The sequence below is a fragment of the Cyprinus carpio genome, chromosome A3 (genome assembly GCF_018340385.1).
Source record: "Cyprinus carpio isolate SPL01 chromosome A3, ASM1834038v1, whole genome shotgun sequence".
NCBI classification, from domain to species: Eukaryota; Metazoa; Chordata; class Actinopteri; order Cypriniformes; family Cyprinidae; genus Cyprinus; species Cyprinus carpio.
The window spans coordinates 31,153,371-31,172,565 of record NC_056574.1 but is presented as its reverse complement, the minus strand read 5'-3'; the positions used below and the strand labels follow the sequence as shown (position 1 = coordinate 31,172,565).

At 35.7% G+C, this 19,195-nt stretch overlaps 2 protein-coding genes across 2 annotated transcripts; both read left to right on the top strand.

Moving 5' to 3' along the window:
- The first annotated feature begins 1,424 nt into the window (after positions 1-1,424).
- LOC109060915 (hexosaminidase D-like) lies at positions 1,425-9,901 on the top strand. Its single transcript, XM_042729960.1, has 15 exons — positions 1,425-1,681; positions 2,071-2,218; positions 2,325-2,607; positions 2,706-2,815; position 3,182; positions 5,508-5,594; positions 5,803-5,967; positions 6,079-6,262; positions 6,651-6,722; positions 7,412-7,616; positions 7,789-7,871; positions 7,999-8,074; positions 8,170-8,265; positions 8,411-8,500; positions 9,178-9,901. The coding sequence occupies exons 2-15, from the start codon at positions 2,139-2,141 to the stop codon at positions 9,374-9,376; spliced, it is 1,731 nt and encodes a 576-aa protein (XP_042585894.1). The 5' UTR covers positions 1,425-1,681; positions 2,071-2,138; the 3' UTR covers positions 9,377-9,901.
- A 638-nt stretch (positions 9,902-10,539) lies between these two features.
- e4f1 (E4F transcription factor 1) lies at positions 10,540-19,195 on the top strand. Its single transcript, XM_019078017.2, is given in 15 exon segments — positions 10,540-10,715; positions 11,473-11,582; positions 11,682-11,760; positions 11,875-12,029; positions 12,114-12,234; positions 12,319-12,471; positions 12,758-12,867; positions 14,821-15,045; positions 15,125-15,239; positions 15,327-15,544; positions 16,170-16,251; positions 16,254-16,367; positions 17,463-17,614; positions 18,298-18,357; positions 18,475-19,195. Coding segments are annotated over 15 exon segments (2,139 nt in total). The 5' UTR covers positions 10,540-10,621; the 3' UTR covers positions 18,826-19,195.

Here is a 19,195-nt window from a genome sequence, read left to right as displayed (position 1 = left end):
CTGATTGCATCTACAGACGCCAGCATGAAAATTCAGCTTCGCATCACAGGAATAAATTGCATTTTAAAATATATTCAAATAGAAAGCAGTTATTTTTAACTGTAATAATATTTCATGATATTTCTGTTTTCACTGTATTTTTGATCAAATGCATGATATTACATCTATGATATTACAAAATATCAAGTGATATTTGATGTTATTTGTGTTTTAGTTGTTTTTTTTGTATGATGATTGATTCTGAATCATATACAACACCTAACATGTTTTGCTTTCTTTTTGGAAATCACTTGATTCGAAATGTTAATATCTAATGAAGTGACATGCAGTCATTTCAATAAGGCTGAAGTGTGCATGCATTTTATAAACAGCACAGCAGCTCACTAGGTTTTGAGACACAGCCAGTGTTGTTATATTATTATATGATCTTGCAAATAACGTGGGTGCTCTAACTAAACGAATGTCTTTGATATTTAGCATTCACAGTATTTACTAAACTTAAACGTTATCAAAAAGGCTGGTCAGAAACACGTCACTTTTATAATCTGTATCGTTATCTACACATTGTTACATCCGTTTATCCGTTGTCTCTTATCCAAACCCAGCTGATACAAAGTAAACGCTATTAAACCGGAGACGGAGTAATAAAAACATCCGGATCCGTGAGCAGAAGCACTCCTCCGATACGCGACGCCATTGTTATTGCTGCTATTTATTGATTTATATTCCTGCGACGCGGTTGGCTGGGTTCTGTGAATGACTTCTAAACTGACCAATCTTAGGCCACTTGAAAGTGGCTCTGCCCAATCAAAGCAGAGCGTGAGAGGTTAAGGGCGGGACTTAGAGAAACATGCCGCTGATGATGTGACAACCGATCACTTGTTATCGATAAGTTTTTGTATTTCACAAATAGGCTAGATACATTTTTAAATGTTTCAGTTTAAGATAACGAATTTTCAAATAACACACACACACACACAATAAAACTCATTTAAATGTAAATTAGTTTGTAAAAAAAAAAAGAGAGCGAGAGAGAAAAAGAGAGTTTTTACATTAAAATAATGCAAAATATAACACTTTAACTAGACATTGGACTTGCTATGTACAGTATAACTGGTAAAATACATTTTAAGATGTTGTAACTAGTCAGCAGTTTTAGTTTTTTTACATGTAGTCCTTGAAAACCTATAAAACCGTATGTAAAATCATTATACAATAATTAGAAAATGCTTTTGGAGATTAAATATATCGAGTAACACAGCAGGACTTGACATGTTATGACATCTATCAAAAATTAATTTGTTTTTAAACAAAAAATAAGTCGTACGCTGTGCTGTAGCACCTGGCACGATGTTCATGCGCATTTATAAGCGATGTTACGGTAGCCCAGTATTTGATACACTGAACAGCACGCGCCGTAAAGCGTGGATGTGACGCGCACCTTTACTTTCACCGTCACGCTGCTGTCCTTCAAGTGCAGAAACATGTCTGCCGACCATCTGTCATCGGAAATTATCAATGCAAATAAGCTACTGTAAGTACGTCACGTTAAACAAGTTGAACGCGTCGCGTTTTCACACACATGCACTTGCTGCAGCAATAAACTGCACGCGGAAGTAATCCAGAGTCTGCTTACAGTACATCCTTCAGAAAGACTGAAGGATTAATGTTCTCTAACAAAGTAAGTATACATTTCAATGTTTTACAAAACTGATAGACACCTGTATTCATTTATAACGCGTCATATCGTCTATGTGTGCAAGAACACATTTCTACTTTAATGCTAAAGAGTCCAAATTGTGAGAAAATATATAAAATGCGTGTTAAATTGTTGATCTATTTAGATTTTTAAGCATTTCTACATTTTTTTAATAGACCACGTACCTCATTTGCAAAGTGTATTGTAAAATGTATTATTTGCATCACTTGTAAAGTGTATTTTTGCTATTATTATTATTATTAAATACACGCGTTTGTAAATTGAGGCTTTTCCATTGTCATTTAGACAGGTAAACATTTCTGAGCTTTTTATTACGTCTTGTGATTTTCAATGCAAATTTTGTTTTGAAGGTCACCTCTGAGTTCAACACCTGCCTTCATTTCTGTGGTTTATCCCATTCACCTGCAGAAGAGCAAACATGAACAATCTGAAGTTTATGCGGTTGATCATCGGCTGCTTGGTGCTTGTTGCCATAGTGAAATATTTCTTTAGTCCCAGGTGAGGGTTGCGGTTCTCATGGGTCTTCATGTACATGTGCCTCAAAACCATGCTTCACTTTCCCAAACAAGCCTGTAACTGATGTTTATTTACCTTCAATTTATAGCTCAAGCAAAGACACAAGTCACAAGACCCACCAAATCCTACAAAGTAATACATTCTGGGCTAACCAGCATATCCCAAAGCTGAATCTGGTTCATAATCAGGAAGATCCTGTCAAAAAAGAACATACAGACAACACAGAGGTTCAGCCAGAGAAAAAGGAGAAGATCAAATCAAACCAAGAGGAGCCAGAACCAGAAATTCCTGATGATACACACACAGATCCATTAAAAATCGTGCACTTTGATCTAAAAGGTGCCGCACCCAAAGTCAAATACTTTGAACAGGTAGGAAACAATATGTCCAAACAGGGCTCTGCTTTAGACATGTGGTATAATGTATTAATAACATCCTTTTTAAAGTTTGCCTTTATGTTCTTTTGTAGATATTCCCTCTCCTGTCATCTCTGGGCGCTAATGGGATATTGCTGGAATATGAGGATATGTTTCCTTATGAGGGGGAGCTCAGCATTCTCAAATCAAGCTTTGCATACAGGTGAGTGACTGATTCTGAGCACCTGATTAACTAAGCTCGACTTAATTTAGCTCGGTTCACATTTAAATTCTGGATTATTTACTCAGACTCATGTCATTCTAAACCTGTATGGTGTTATGTTTGTGGAGCGCAAAAGGTGATATTTTGAAGAATATTTACTCTGTGCAGCACTTTTCCATAAAATGACAGTGAATAATAATCACACACACACACACATACACATATATATAAGTATTCTATATTTCTGCAGAGATATTACCCAAAGCATCATTTTCACACAAGTCCTGAAAGTAGACAAGGAGAATCCAATCAAACAAATGAGGCACAAATATATGCTTTGTCATTTGTTTGAGAAAAATGATCCAGTGTTACGTATCTGTGAGTGGCAAAAGTATTTGAATCTTTGCTTTAAGTTGTGACCCTTTTTTGCAGCAATAACTGCAGGTAATGTTTCTTGTAGCTGCTGATCAGTCCTGCACAACATCTTAATTTAATCCCATTTCTCAGTACAGAATTGCTTCAGCTCTGTGATGTTGGCGGGTTTCCTCTCTTGAACTGCTTGCTTCAGATCCTTACACAACATTTCAATTAGATTAAGGTCCGGACTTTGTCTTGGCCATTACAAAACATTAACCTTGTCCTTCTTTAACCATTCTTTGGTAAAACGACTTTGGGTCGTTGTCCTGCTGCAGGACCCACTTTCTCTTAAGACTCATTTCACTGACAGATGTCCTGACATTTTCCTGTAGAATTACTGGTATAATTCAGAATTCATTGTTCCATAACTGATGGCAAGCCGTCCAGGACCAGATGCAGCAAAACAGGTCCAAACCGTGATACTACCACCACCATGTTTCACAGATGGGATAAGGTTCTTATGCTGTAATGCAGTGTTTTCTTTTCTTCATACATAACGCTTCTCATTTTATTTTGATCTCATCTGTCCACAAAACATTTCTCCAGTAGCCCTCTGGCTGGTCTGCATGATCTTTAGCAAACTGCAGATGGGCAGCAATGTTCTTTTTGGAGAGCAGTGTCTTTCTCCATGCAGCTCTGCCGTGCACACCGTGGTTGTTCAGTTCTCCTGATGGTGGACTCATGAACATTAACATCAGCCAATGTGAGAAAGGCCTTTAGTTGCTTAGAAGTTACCCTGGGTTCCTTCACAAGCTCACAGACGATTGCACGTCTTGCTTTTAGAGTGATCTTTGTGAGGTTCATAGAGAGGGTAACAGTGGTCTTGATTTTCTCTTTGGAGATGATTTTGTAACCTTTTCTAGCCTGATGAGCAACAACAACTCTTTTTCTGAGGTCCTCAGAGATCTCCTTTGTTTGTCTTGCTTTTAGATTGATCTTTGTTGATGGGACTTTTGTTTTTCCCTGTTCTTTTAATAAAACAGTGTGGGGAATGACACCTGATAGTCATCTCATTGATTCAAAACACCTCTGAACAGATGGACTCTCATTTTGCCTTCAAATTAACAGTTAGTCCTAGAGATTCACATACTTTTGCCACTCGCAGATGTGTAATATTGGATAATTTTCCTGAATAAATAAATGACGAAGCATATATTTTTGCCTTTCATTTGTTTGATCGGGTTCTCTTTATCTACTTTTTACGACTTGTCCAAATATATATATATATATATATATATATTTTTATATATATATATATATATATATATATATATTGTCAAATGATTAATCATGATTAATCGCATCCAAAATAAAAGTTTTTGTTTACATACTGTATGTATGTGTACTGTGTATATTTATATGTATATATAAATACATACACATACAGTATATTATTTTGAAAATATTTACATGTATATACATTTATATATTTATATTCTTATATTTTATATTATATATAAATATATTTAATATATAAGCAGCGCAAGGCACATGGCAGATTGTGTGTGATTTTTTTTGTAATTATATATACATAATAAATATACACAGCATACACGCATATATTATGTAAACAAAGACTTTTATTTTGGATGTGATTAATCATGATTAATCATTTGACAGCACTAATAATTTTTATATGTATATATGTATATATGTATTTCTATTCTCTTTTTAGTAAAGCACTTTTAGATGCAACTTTTAAAGGCACTATAAAAATAGAATTTCTGAATATTTTATGTTTAATAACATTTTGAGTTTATAATTTTTTTAATCCATTTTGTCATTTTGCTTATTTTAAGTAATTGTATTTAGCTTTAATTAATTTTTTATTTCAGTTTTAGTAATTTTAGTACTTCAGCTAAATGTTGCTGAGGCAACATTTCCAATTTTTTTTTTATTTTTTTTTTTTAGTGTTTTTTTTTTATTATTTATATTTTTTTTTTTTTATTTTTTATTTTAATTACTGAAGAACATTACCACAAATGTCAAGCTTTAAAAAGGAGAGAAAAAACATAACACAAATACCATAGAAACGTGTTTACATGATACACACTTTTACAATATATTCCAAGTCTACTGAAGCCAAATACAGTAACTTTCCATGAGGCACAGATTGACATTTGAGTCACTGTTACATTCCACCAAAGCTTAAAAATATCCTTTTTAGTTGAACTATTGCAATAATATATTCAGAGATCATAAGCAGATGATTTGTTGATCTTTATTTCTCTTTAGACATATTTTAACGTGCTTATCTTTATTGTTTCTTATTAAGCCGGAAGATATAGAGGAAATTAAGTCTCTGGCCAAACGGCACAAGCTTGAACTGATTCCTCTGGTGCAGGTGTTCGGACACATGGAGGCAAGTTCAGAAGGAGCTAACGCTCACGAAAACTGTAGATATCTCAAACATGTGCTCACTGCATACTTCAGTAAAGCATTAAAGGAACATTTTTTTTACCATGCACATCAGAGGCTTTGTTGATGTGGATGCAAAAATCATTAAAATGCTGTAGATGCACTGTGGTTTTACTTCATTAGCATACTGTACACTTGTGTTCACATTTCAGTTTGTCTTAAAACATGAGAAGTATTTCAAATTGAGAGAAGTGGAGACATTTCCCAATAGCCTGAACTCTCTGGCCCAAGGAAGCATGGATCTTGTTCAAGACATGCTAACGCAGGTTATGAAGAAGCACCCAGAAGCAAAGTGGTTCCACATCGGTGCTGATGAGGTCAGTGGATCTCTACCGATCATTAAAAATAGCTGTATTTCATGCAAAAGAGAAAGTGACCCATTCCTTTCAAATGTAAGCTTATATCTGCTGTGGATAAAATACATTCAGGTACGTGGCCTGGGCGAAAGTGAAGATTCGAAGCTCTGGTTGCAAGCCAACAGTGGAGACATAGGAAAGCTTTTCCTCAATCATGTGACCGCAGTTGGGAGATTTATGACCAAACTGAATCGAGGAATCAAGCTGATCTTGTGGGATGACATGCTTAGGAAAGTTAGCTCCGACACTGTCAAAGGTATGAGAAAGTCTGCAACCCAGTAATTTCATATTTTGCCATTATCAAGTAGCAGGTGTCACCAGTAAGGCTCACTTTTACTATAATGTACAGTATTTGCATATTATGATAGTACAAAGTACTTTAATAGTAATTTTTAGACTTAACAGTTACATCTAATGATGTGGTTGATGGTGACCGATGCCTGTTCACAGGTGTACCTTGTGAAATGATTTATTCTTTAAAGTATGAAAATAGAGGGGATACTAATATAAAATGAGAGGTATTTTAATATGGGAGGATGGAGACTTTTACAATGGAAAGTGTTGTTTGATGCACCTTTTAAAAAACAGTGTTAATAACAAAGTAGTGCTTTTTTATGGTTTTGATGTGGGTGTTTACTTTTTAGAATCGGGTTTGCAAGACATTGCATCGCCAATGATATGGAAGTACATCCCAAACATGGATGTGAAAGAGATCGGTAAGGCCCTGTTCTGGCTCTTACAGTATACAAAAATATTGATTCATCTGTGCACATTGTTCAGAGGGGAATAGTGTTTCCCAGCAAATATTCAAAAATTATCTCTGAATAATTATCTCTTTTGACTTTTAATAATTGTATTTTTAAAATATAACACACATCACTACTTATTGATATGCACATATGAATATGACCGATTATATGTACACCGTTATGTACACTACGGTTCGAAAGTTTGGGATTTAGTATTTTTATGTATTTATTTTTTATTTTCAATAAATTAATACTTTTATTCAGCAGGAATAGCAATAGTGACAGGAAACACATTTACAATGTTAAAATGTAATAAATTGTGTTCTTTTGGACTTTCTATTAATCAAAGAATCCTGAAAAAATTTATTACAAAATTACATTTTAAAAATATATATATTACATATATATTTATAATATATATAAAAATAATTTTTTAATTTTTTTTTTCTATTTTAAGGTATAAATATATATATATTAAATATAAAGCAGTTATTTTAAATAGTAATAAAATTTTAATGTATAATATTTAATAGTTTTTACTATATTTTTGGTGAGCACAAGTCACTTCTTTCAAAAACATACAAAAAATCAACCCCAACTTTTGAATGATAGTGTGTCAAACCAAATCTAATTCCATATTAACTCACTGTTTGTAGGTAGCTATATTCATAAGTATGAGCAGGCTGGATTTAAGGGTGTGTGGTTTGCTAGCGCTTTTAAAGGAGCCTCTGGAATTGCCCAGAAATGGACTCCAATCAATCACCACTTAAAGAACCACCTACAGTGGCAGAAAGTCATTGCATCCATGCCGCAGTACAAGTCTGTGAGATTCCACGGCATTGCTCTGACTGGCTGGCAGAGGTAAGCCTGCAGTTTTCCTGATCGCTTTCTTCAAATATTTTGTGCCATCAAACATGCAGTGCCCTGATACAAACTGTAAATGTTGTAGGAACTTCCAAACCTGAAGCATTACTGTGTTTGCAATTTATACGAGGATACATACATGCATACAAACATTTTTCTTTCTTTAAAGGTATGAGCATCACACTGTGCTGTGTGAGCTTCTCCCAGTGGCCATCCCTTCTCTGGCTGTCTGTCTTCAGACACTGAAATACGGTGAGTGTTATTTTCCGGAGGGGTTGAGTATGTGACTAGCTGTTTTATAAATGAGTAGAATAAAATCATACTGTATGTGATCTGTTGCAAAGGTGCGTCATGCTATCATGTGTTTTGTTTGCTTTAGGTTCATTTGATGCCAAGGCACAGAGTGAGGCACAGCGCTTCCTTGGGTGTCAGGTTGAGCTGAGCAAAAATGAGTGGTAGGAAGCTGTTTATATACTGTAGATGTTTATTTAGATATATTTGAATAGATTGTGATGTTTGTAAATGATGTTCTCTTGACTGTTGACTGCAGTAAGGGTGCATCCTTTCCTGGCTCAGATGTTTATGAAATGGTGCAGAAGATCAACAACAAGCTTGAGAGTTCAGTTCAAAAGATCATGCAAAACTAGTGAGTGATTCTGTTTCCGAATGACCTTACATATAAACATGAGATTAGGAGCATAAGCCAGTACTTTTTCTCTTTTAGTGCAGCTAAATTCTTTGTCTTGAACATTTTTGTTGCTTGATTATTTCGTTTGTGTTGTGTTTTGCAGCCATGTGAAGGGATCATTCAGCAAATATCATCGCAAACACAACTTTGCAAACCCTCGAAATCTTGCATTTTTCAAAAATGATCTGAAAAAGTAAGGGTTCATATATCAATTAACATTTATTAGCTTTTTATATTTCTCATGAAACATTTTGGTTATTATTTGGATACAGGGTTCCCGCAGTCATAGTGAGCCATAGTAAATTGTTTTGAAATTTCAATGAATTTGTCAGAAATTGTTCATAAATAATGTCTAAAATATTCATTAATGTATTAGTCTGTATCAGAATTAAAAAACAAACAAAAAAAAAAAAAAATCTGTAATTATTAACTAAAACTATAACCATTAAAAAACTATTTTGTTACTTGAAATAAAATGTTAACTGAAATAACATAAAATAAAAATTTAAAAAAGCTTAATATATTTAATTGCATTTTGTTGCAAAGGCAACATTTCTATTTTTTGTTTAATTTAAGTTCAAGTACTACTTCAATTAAGTACTAAAACGTGAAAAAAATATTTAAAACAGTATAGACATTAAAAAAAAAAATTCTAATAAAAATGACAAAAACATTCCTAAAACTGTAACTGAAATTAAAAGCTTTAATGGTATATTAATGATGCTTAAATAACACTGGTGCGAACACTTTGTCTGCAAGTGTAGGAGATTATTTTACACTAGAAATTCTGCTTAAGCTTGTTTATGCTGTGAGGTTCAAAAATGGAAATATATAGTATCTTATATATTTTGCCTTTTTCCCTCTTGTCAGATTGATGGATGAATGGGATTCTTTTTTATTGACTTTCCGGCAAAGTATGGAGGCGATCTTCTACCCAGACACTTTAGAGGAGTGGTTGGAAGAGAATGTCAATGAACACATAGAAAGACTTCATGGAATGGTGCTTGATGTAGAACGAATCATAAAACTCAACGGACAGCCAAAGGGTGATCCTCCGAAAAAGAGGTGAAACAGACAAGTGGACCAACGGGAAGGACATTCCAAAATGTGGCATCCAAGCTACTGTGTTTTTTCCACCTCAGGGATTTGGCTTATTTTCTTAAAGTTTTACTGGAAGTGATGACAACATTCTTAAAAGTTGCATAGAAGTACTTTTATTAATACGCTGTGTATGCACTTTTGAAGAAGTGGACTTACTACTGTTGATGCATTTATTTAATCTGTGTTTAAGTTGACACAAAATCATGTAAATTATTTGCCTAGCTAATGTGTTTTTTTTTTTAATTATTATTGTTATTATTGTAAATGTCTAGGGATGGAACACAATCAAACCTGCTGGACATAGAGCTGATGTTAAGTTTACATCCGTCACAATGCTAATAACACAATTTGCTGGATTTATTTCTGTGGGGTTTGTGTGTGTGTGTTTGCAACACAAAATAAAAGATAGCGTAAGCTATTTTGTACCTGTAACGTTACAGTTTTCACTGTGTTTATTACTGCAAAAACTCAGTAATAAAAAAACTCAACAAGACTTGATGATTTTTTTAGGAGTTCAGACATTGCATTCCTAAATGGTTATCATCACACAGTTATAAAAGTTTTTACATTGTCGAATATATGACACTGTGACATGATGTTTTAGTGTTTCATAAACTTAAATATGAGAATATTTACTGCTTTCATCAAATCAACTGATGTAGCGAAGCCCGATTCGTGAACGAATCGTTCTTTTTGAATCAGATCTTTTTAACGGATCAGTTCAACCGGTTCACAAAACCAGTCCGATTCTATTACTAACAATTACATGAAACGATACAAAAATTCATCTCTTTGTAGAAACTGTTCAAGGTTTACACAAACGTATTTATCAAAACTACCTACGTTTCATATTTGCGTTGATAAAACTAATCAATTCGTAAATATGTTTAGTACGTTATTTATTTGTAGTTTATTACTACACAAACTAATTCTGGAACACATGAAATTACAACAAACGTCCTCACATCTAAATCTTTTTTTAAATAAAATACATTATAAATAGCCATGCATTGCTTAATTCGAACGTTTTAGATCACGGATGCCACGTTCGAAAGAACCAATTTGACTGGAGAAAATGAGCGCGCCTTTATTTTGAATCTATTATGACGTGCCAGTTCTCCCTCCGCCCTTTTGTTGTTATGACTACGAGGTCGTAAATCCGCCATGTTTTCCCTGTTGAAGCGTTGCGACAGAGACGGAGGTCTGGAACGACATGACAGAAGAAAATAATAATACGGCAGCAACAGTTACCGACCAAGCGGAGCATGGCAACATCATCACCATCCAAACCACACTCGGAGACGAAGGTAGAGACCGTGCGATGGGACGCAGCCGCGTGCTGAAAACACGATTAAATGTGTGGGCCTGACTTTGGCTCGTTCAGTCACGCTAACAGAGTCTCCATTAGCCGCAGTGTTGTTTCTGACCAGCATGCTAATGCTGCTTAGCATCGCTCTGTGTAACACAGGAGGAAGATCTGACAACACACACACACACACGTTTCCTTTTTATCTATAAAAAACACAATTTCCTCAGCAAAGTCATTTGCACCTAAAAAATATTTTGTTTAATAGCATACTGTGATGGAAATGATATTTTAAATATTCACGGACTAAATAGTTTTGTCTTTGTTGTGTCCTAAACATGTAATAATTTATTAATAAATGAAAGCTATAGTACAAAAAACACACAACAAAATTACTGAAATCATAATAAAACGGAAAATATAAAAACCAAAACTATAATAGTATATAAATATACTCAGTTATATCATATTAATTTGCATTATAACATTAAATTACGTATTTAAAATTATATAGCTTAAATAAATATTAATAATTAACACTTTATTTTACAATTAAAATATTAAAAAAAAAATTAAATGTGTTTTTTGGTTGTAAAAACTATTGGATTCCACAGTTGTGGGAAGATGTGAGTATTTTAGGTTGATCAATATCCCAGTGTATTGCATTCTTTTGTTTCACGTTGCATTGATACTTTTGCGATATGCACGGTGCGTCAGACTGAAAGTGAGATATGCAATGTTTTGGCGTTCCCTCTCAGATGAGGATGTTCATAAATGCGGGAGATGTCTGGAAGAGTTCTCCGCTCTGGATGCTTTCATCCAACATAAACTCAGCAGGAGCTGCAAGCGTCCTCAGCAGGAGCCTCAGGTTTGTGTGAAACGATATCTGGACACTTTCATATGTGAGCATCATGCAAAATGTAAGCTCAGGATACATCAGTGCTCACCTCTCTGTCTCCTTCCTCAGACAAATGTTGTCTCTTCCGTTGAGATGAAATTAAGTGAAAATGATAGTTCATCCGATGAAGCGGGAACGTCGAATGCAGGTACTTCACTTTTTATTTAGTGAAGGCAATAAAACATAACTGTCGTTGTATTGAGGGATCTGAACTAAACATAATTTACCGATCCATTTGTCTTTGTTTGGGTACTAAATGCAGTCGCTTTAGACCAGGGAGAAAAAGCGGCGGCTGGAGGAAAAAAGAGAAGCCACTCTGCAAGCGAGGATGACAGCTCCAGTCCTGCGAAAGTCGTTTGGAAGTTAAACGCGGAGGGACGGTACATCTGTGAGATATGTGAGAAGACCTTCAAAACGGTACAATCTTAGAGCATTTTTATGCATTCTCTTATTTGGGAGTATGCAAGCAAAACTCACTCCAGTTGTAAATTTGTCCCGCAGACAAATATTCTCAGGACCCACATGTTCACGCACACTGACCAGAAGGACTTTAAGTGTGAAATATGTGACACTGCTTTTAGGACCAAGGGTTCGTTGATCCGACACAATCGTCGGCACACAGGTAAAACGAAGCTTCCTTGTACTGGACTCTGCTAAGTAGTTATGCACGTTTTTCTAAGTATTATGATATCATTTCCTTTGGCAGATGAGCGTCCGTACCGCTGCAGTCAGTGTGGACTGGCGTTCAGAGAGTCCGGAGCGCTAACAAGGCATCTGAAGTCTCTCACGCCTTGCACTGAGAAGATTCGCTACAGTCAGTGTAAAGAGATACTTGTTAGCAAGGATGGAGTTCAGAAAGGTATGAAGCCTTTCATAATGACCTTTTCAGCGATGGATCGGAAAACAAAACATGCATCATTTTTTTGATCGGAAATGGGTGAATTTAAGTGGATTAAATGATTGGTGAAGTCTGGCATACGTCACCACTAGAGAGAAGTCTGTTTTGATTTACAAGGTCTAAAACGGAATGAATAGACTTTTCAGAAAAAAGAGCTATAGCATGCATTTAGATTTTCATTTCATGCCGACATTCTTTTTCATGTGGAAACTGTTTTTCTGATTGTATTGCTGTTCTGTCGTTCTAGAAGTTCAGCCGTCCGCTCCTGAACCGGAGAAGGAGCAGATTCCTGTCATGAGAGTTGTGGAGGCTGGTCAGGAGATCATCCAGATCCAGGTGGTTGGACAAGTGCAACAGGTCTGAGACTAACAAAACTAGTATTTTTTTGGTGCAGAAAAGCATGTTGAATTTTTACTCATTCAAGAAAAAAAAAAGAACATTTATTGCATTTTTGGGGGCTGCAGTTGAACCTATTTGTACATTTAAGCAAGTCTCAACAGTATAAAATAATGTAAAATTGATATTTACTTATATTTTTAGAATGTTGAGCTCTATATGACAATTCAGTTGCATTATCATGAATCATAACAGTTTACAAGGTTCATTTATTACTTGTATTAGATATCCTTGAACTAACAATGAGAAATACATTTACATCGTTTATCGATTTCTACATATACTGTAAATGTTTTAGTATTTCAGGTTGTATGGATTAACGGGTAACACTTTACAATGAGGTTCCATTAGTTACTGTATTAACATTTATTACAGTATTTATTCATCTTTGTTAATGTTAGTTAATGAAACTACAGTTGTTCATTGTTAGTTCATGTTAAAGGGTTAGTTCACCCAAAAATGAAAATTAGTCAGTGTTTTACTCACTCCCGAGGCATTGTAGTTGGTGTATATGACTTTCTTCCTTCAGACGAATCCAGTCGGAGTTATATTAAAAATTGTCTTTGATCTTTCAAGCTCTATCATTGCAGTCAGCGGGTGTTGCACTGTTTCAGTCCAAAAGACGTGAAGTAAAAAGCGCCCTTCCATAAAAAAAAAAGTGTCTCACATCATGGCTCCGGGGGGTGAACAAACGCCTCCTGTAGCGAATCAGTCCATTTTTGTAAGACAAATATACATATTCAAAACGTAATAATCACTTGAATCTAGCTTGCGCCAACAGTTGTACTCAGAAGCAGTTCTGGGAGCATGACGTATGAGGTCAGTGTTGCGCATGCGCTGGTGAGTCTCGTGAAAACCAAAGTTTGTTTACTGGAGCAAAAGAAGCAAAGTTTCCTTACTTTAGCAAAGGAAAACCAGTCTCCTCTTGGCTCTAATTAGTGACCGTTGTTTTGTTTTGAACTCTCCGCTGCGTTTCTGTGTGCATCACTTCTGAGCGTCGCATGCGCAAAGCTGACCTCTATACGTCATCCGCCGGAACTGCTTAGTTTACAACAGTGAGCGCAAGCTAGATTAAAGGGATTTTTACGTTTTGAATATGGATATTTGTCTTACAAAAACACGTTGATTTGCTACAGGAGGCGTTTGTTCACCCGCCGGAGCCATGATGTGAGACACTTTTTTTTATGGAAGGACGCTTTTTATTTTACGTCTTTTGGACTGAAGCAATGCAACACCCGCTGACTGCAATGATAGCGCTTGAAAGATCAAAGACAATTTTCTAATATAACTCTGACTGGATTCGTCTGAAAGAAGAAAGTCATATACACCAACTAGGATGCCTCGGGGGTGAATAAAACACAGCCTAATTTTCATTTTTGGGTGAACTAACCCTTTAATTCACAGTGCAACATGCACAACTTTTGCTTTTTATAATGCATTAGTAAATGTTGAAATTAACATTTAGCTAAGATTAATAAATGCTGTAGAAGTATTGTTCATGTTAACTAAAGTAGTTAACTAATGCTAACTAATGAACCTTATGGTAAAGTGTTACCAGTTAATGTATCATGAGAAAATATAATTAAACAAAGAACAAAAGTATATTCATAAATTAGCATTTATGTAGATAAATGCTGTAAAAATGGTTGTTCATTGTTAGTTAAGGCTGCCCAAATCATTACTAATGTTATAACCGACATTAACAAATACTAAATAATTAAACCTTATTACGAAGTGTTACATAAATAATAATATAAAAATGACTAAAAAGTTAAACTAAAAGCACAGGCCCAATTTTTTTAATAGCTTTCTTTAGTATAAATTAAGATGCTTGGAAAAGGACGTTTGTTTATATATTCAGAAGTTGTAACTCATTTCACACTAAAGTTAATATAGTTACTCTGTCTGGAACAGGTCGTGTCTCAGCCTCAAACGGCGACTGTGGTTGAAGCTGACAATCTAATCTGCCAGGCCATCATAAACTCTGGCATCGCGCTGGAGACCGAAGCCACCGAGGCAGCTGAGCAGGCAGAGGCCCCGTCACCTAAAGCGGTCCTGCAGGCTCCTGAGACTGACGCCAGACTCACTGAGATCCAGGTGACGGAGGAATGTGTGGAGACCGTGGCCGAGGAAACGCAAGTGAGTTTCTTAGATTAAGACGCCATGTTTTATTCCAAAAAATAACGCAATAAACTTCAAACTCTTTTATCCATTCTAGGATTCATCTGTGAAGGAAGACGAACTCGTTGAGACAAGATTATACAAATGTCCTCACTGTGAACGCATGTTCAAGACATTGGCCTACCTGAGGGTCCATGTCAAAGGGCATGTTGGTAAGCCCCATTCAAAGCAGTTTATTCATTAACAATATGGAACAGCTGTGTAATAGCCGAGTCTCTGAATGTTTGATTTCTTCTGAGGTTACAAGCCGTTTAAGTGCTTAACATGTCAGAAGGAGTTCCTGACGGGCTACGTGCTGAAGAAACACATGGAGACGCACGTCAGCGAGCGGCGCTACAAGTGCGGAGAGTGCGGCAAACAGTTTAAAGCCATCGGACACGTGCGGGAACACATGAGAGCGCATTCAGACGAGAGGCCGTACCACTGCAGCTTCTGTGACAAGAGCTACAAGACCAAGGTGAGGTCAATATGCAAACACAATCCGTAGGTTTTCCATTACCCTTCAAATTGCGCAAATTGAAATTGCGAATTGAAAATACGCCTAATGGAAACCCCTCAATTTTGCAAAAACGCCAAAATTTCACAAAAATGTTTTTACGCTGGCATGAAGTGGATTTTGAGGCAATGCGAAAAAGGAATAATTCGCAAAACTGCAATGGAATTAATAGGTCACATGGCGTACGAAAAAATTCATATGATCATTTCTCAATTAACTAATCTCCAAGAAACACTTCAAACAAAAATTTTGATTGTAAAAACTGCTCGCGGCCACTCTAGTTAACGGTTGTGTTACTAGTCACGTCATGGCGCGTCCCAGAAGCTGTTCTCCACGCTGCTCCTGTCAAGATACACGCATACGCCTCCGTTGATTACATATAATGGCAAGTGTAGCCAAAATCAGTTGCCATGACTTATCGCCAGAGGAAAAAATGACGTTTTCGTCGCATAACATCGGTTAATGGAAACATTTTGCAATACTTTTTTAACAACATTTATAAAATATCGCCAAAGTTTTGTGCAAATTTGTAATGGAAACACCCCTAGTGTCTTCTTTAAAGCAGGGTCTGTCTGTCGTGTTCCAGAATGCTCTGCAGGTCCACCATCGCACTCATGGAGACGAAAAGCCTTACGTGTGTCCGCACTGCTCCCGTGGCTTCCGGGAGAAAGCGCTTTGGTGCGCCACATCCGACATCACACGGGAGAAAAGCCCTTCAGGTGCTCCAACTGTGGCCGGGGCTTTGCTGAGCATGGAACGCTGAACCGTCATCTGCGAGCTAAAGGTTTATAAACATCTAGCACTAAAATGATTCATTAATTAATCATTCAAATAATTCAAACACATTTATGCTGAAGTCAGTGTTAGAAAACAACTAGTAAACATAAGTATAATGTGTTTTCTGGCATATTAAAAGTCCTTAAGATAAGCTGATGGATATCATATAGAGATTATTATTGATATCATAAAGTGTTTTGTATTGCTAATTTGCATTTTTTTAAGCATCTCTTGAAAAATCTGTCCATTATAGTTTAAAAAAAGGAACCATAAACCAGTTTTATTTCAGTACGATTTATATAGTTTTTGTTAATATTTTTAATAAAATTTCATATTTCATTTGTATACTTTCTATTTTCATTTTAATTTTAGTAATAGTTTTCTTATGAATGTCTATATAGTACGTATATTTTTTTATTAGTTATAATTTATTTAGTTTTAGTTATTTACTTCAGTTATCATTATATTATAGTGTTTTAACTGAAGCTAAAGGAAAATTAAAAATGTTGCCTTGGCAACTAGCTGAAATAAAATAAGTTTAAGTTTTTTTACTATTTTATTTACGTTAATGTTTATTTTATTGCAAATAATGAAAATGTACATTTATGCATTTTTTTTATTCATTTAGAAGACGCTTTTATCAAAAGCAACGTGCAGTCTGAAGAATCATGTGATTTTGAAGACTGGAGTAATGTTGCTGAAAATACAGCTTTGCATCTCAGGAATAGATTACATTTTAAAATACATACAAATAGAAAACTTATTTTAAAGTAAAGTTATATTTTACAATATTACAGTTTTTACTGTGTTTTTGATCCAATAAATGCAGCCTCGGTGAGCATAATACTTTTTTTTTTTTTTTTTTGATGAAAACTTTAAAAAGTCTAGCTAAACTTATACATAACTTATATACATCTGCATTTCAGTTGGCCCTGTACTTGTACTCTGCACAGTGATAATAAAGTTGAATCTAATCAAATATAAGTGTATACATAATTCGAGACCGTCGAGAGACTCTAAGCTATTTGTAGACATCATGCATTCTTACAGTTGTCACTTGTAATGACTGTGTGTGTGTGTGTGTGTGTGTGTGTGTGGTCAGGGGGCTGTTCTGCTGTGCAGCAGAAGGACTCTGAACACGCAGGGAGCTCTGAGGAGCAGGAGCTGGCGGCTGAGATCGTATCAGACGACCCTCATGCTGTGCTGGTGGAGTTCTCCTCAGTGGTGGCCGACACTCAGGAATACATCATAGGGGTAAACATCACTTGTGTTATGTGTACTTGTGTGACTTGATGTGCCAGGATGGCCAATATATTGCTTATGTGTGTATATTTAATCAGATGAAAATTGATATATGAACAACATAAAAATGAATTATAATTAATGATGATGAAAATCCAACCAGTTTTATGTGACTTTTTGTTTTAATTCAAATGTATTCATTTTCTTATATTAAATTTCACATCATTGCATGCATATACCAGCAATATTTTAGATTTTCACTACCTTTCACTACTTGTTTTTTCTGAAAAAGTTTGGAGTCAGTAAGATGTTTTTTCTTGTTTTTGAAATAAGTAAAATGTAATTTATTCTAGTGATATTAAAGCTGAATTTTCCGCATCATTACTCCAGTCTTCAGTGTCACATGATCCTTCAGAAATCATACTTATATGCTGATTTGATGCTCTGATTTGATGCTTTGATAATGTCACTTTTGATCAGTTTAATGCATTCTTGCTAATTAAAAATATATATTTTTTTAAAGTCATACTGACCCCAAACTTTCAAATGCTAGTGCATATTTAATAATATTGTATAATTAATAATATGGATGGCCAAATCTAAAGTTAAAAAAAATATGATAAAGATAGCTGTTGCAGTATAGTGATTATAATGTTTTTTAAAATACAGATTTTATGTTGATTTTCTTTTTTCAGACACCATCTGAGGAAGCAACTCAAGGGGAGGAAGTAATAATCCATGATAATCAGCAGCAGGTTAATTTCACATTTTTCCCTCACGTCAATGTCATCTTAAAGCAAATATTAGCGAGATGAAAAGGGACAGTTTGTCAGCCGAATGGAGTAACTATTGCTCGGTGTGTCTGACTTCAGATGGACAGTCACATCATGAAGGTGGTGCAGCAGATCGTCAGCCAATCACACGGAGGCCACCAGATCATCGTGCGCAACGTGGCCGCAGACGAGACCCCAGGCATCTCGGACTGTGGAGACACCATCACCATCGCCACACCTGAGAGCTTGACCGAGCAGGTGGCAATGACACTCGCAAATGCCATAAGTGACGGCACCATCCTCACTACGACAACAGAGGGCGCCGTGGAGACGCCCCACACCACAGTTACCATGGTAACAGCTGAGGACGTTGAGACAATGGAGCAAGAGGAGCAGTACGTCATCGCTTCACCCGACGAAATGGAAATCCAGACTGTGGTAGTGGTCTAAGATGCAGGTTTCGTTTGTTACATCCGTGGTGTAGCGTTTCAGTTCTCTGGGAGGCCTTACTCAACATGTTTTGCACTGCAAGATGGCTTCATAACTTTTGCTTATGGAAACGTGCAGAAGTTTGTGTTTTGGGTTTTAAACAAGCTGCAGGTTATACCACTGAACTAATGCCATTTTCAAAACCATGTTTTTTTCTATTTGTTTAATGTGATGCTGCCATATCAGATTTTCCCTCTGATGCACGGCATATAATCATATACGACTATCATCTACTCATTAATATGTTACATAACATGTTGCACCAATAACAGGGCCTATAAAACACCTGGCAGGGAACAACAGTACAAAACATTAAATCTATTTTTATGTG

What these genes read in the sequence shown, in the direction of transcription:
- LOC109060915 (XM_042729960.1), top strand. Translation starts at nt 2,139, where the DNA reads ATGAACAATCTGAAGTTTATGCGGTTGATCATCGGCTGCTTGGTGCTT. An exon ending in TCTTCAGACACTGAAATACG is followed by an intron (nt 7,872 to 7,998) that starts GTGAGTGTTATT and finishes TGTTTGCTTTAG; the next exon opens with GTTCATTTGATGCCAAGGCA. An exon ending in CAAAAGATCATGCAAAACTA is followed by an intron (nt 8,266 to 8,410) that starts GTGAGTGATTCT and finishes TGTGTTTTGCAG; the next exon opens with CCATGTGAAGGGATCATTCA.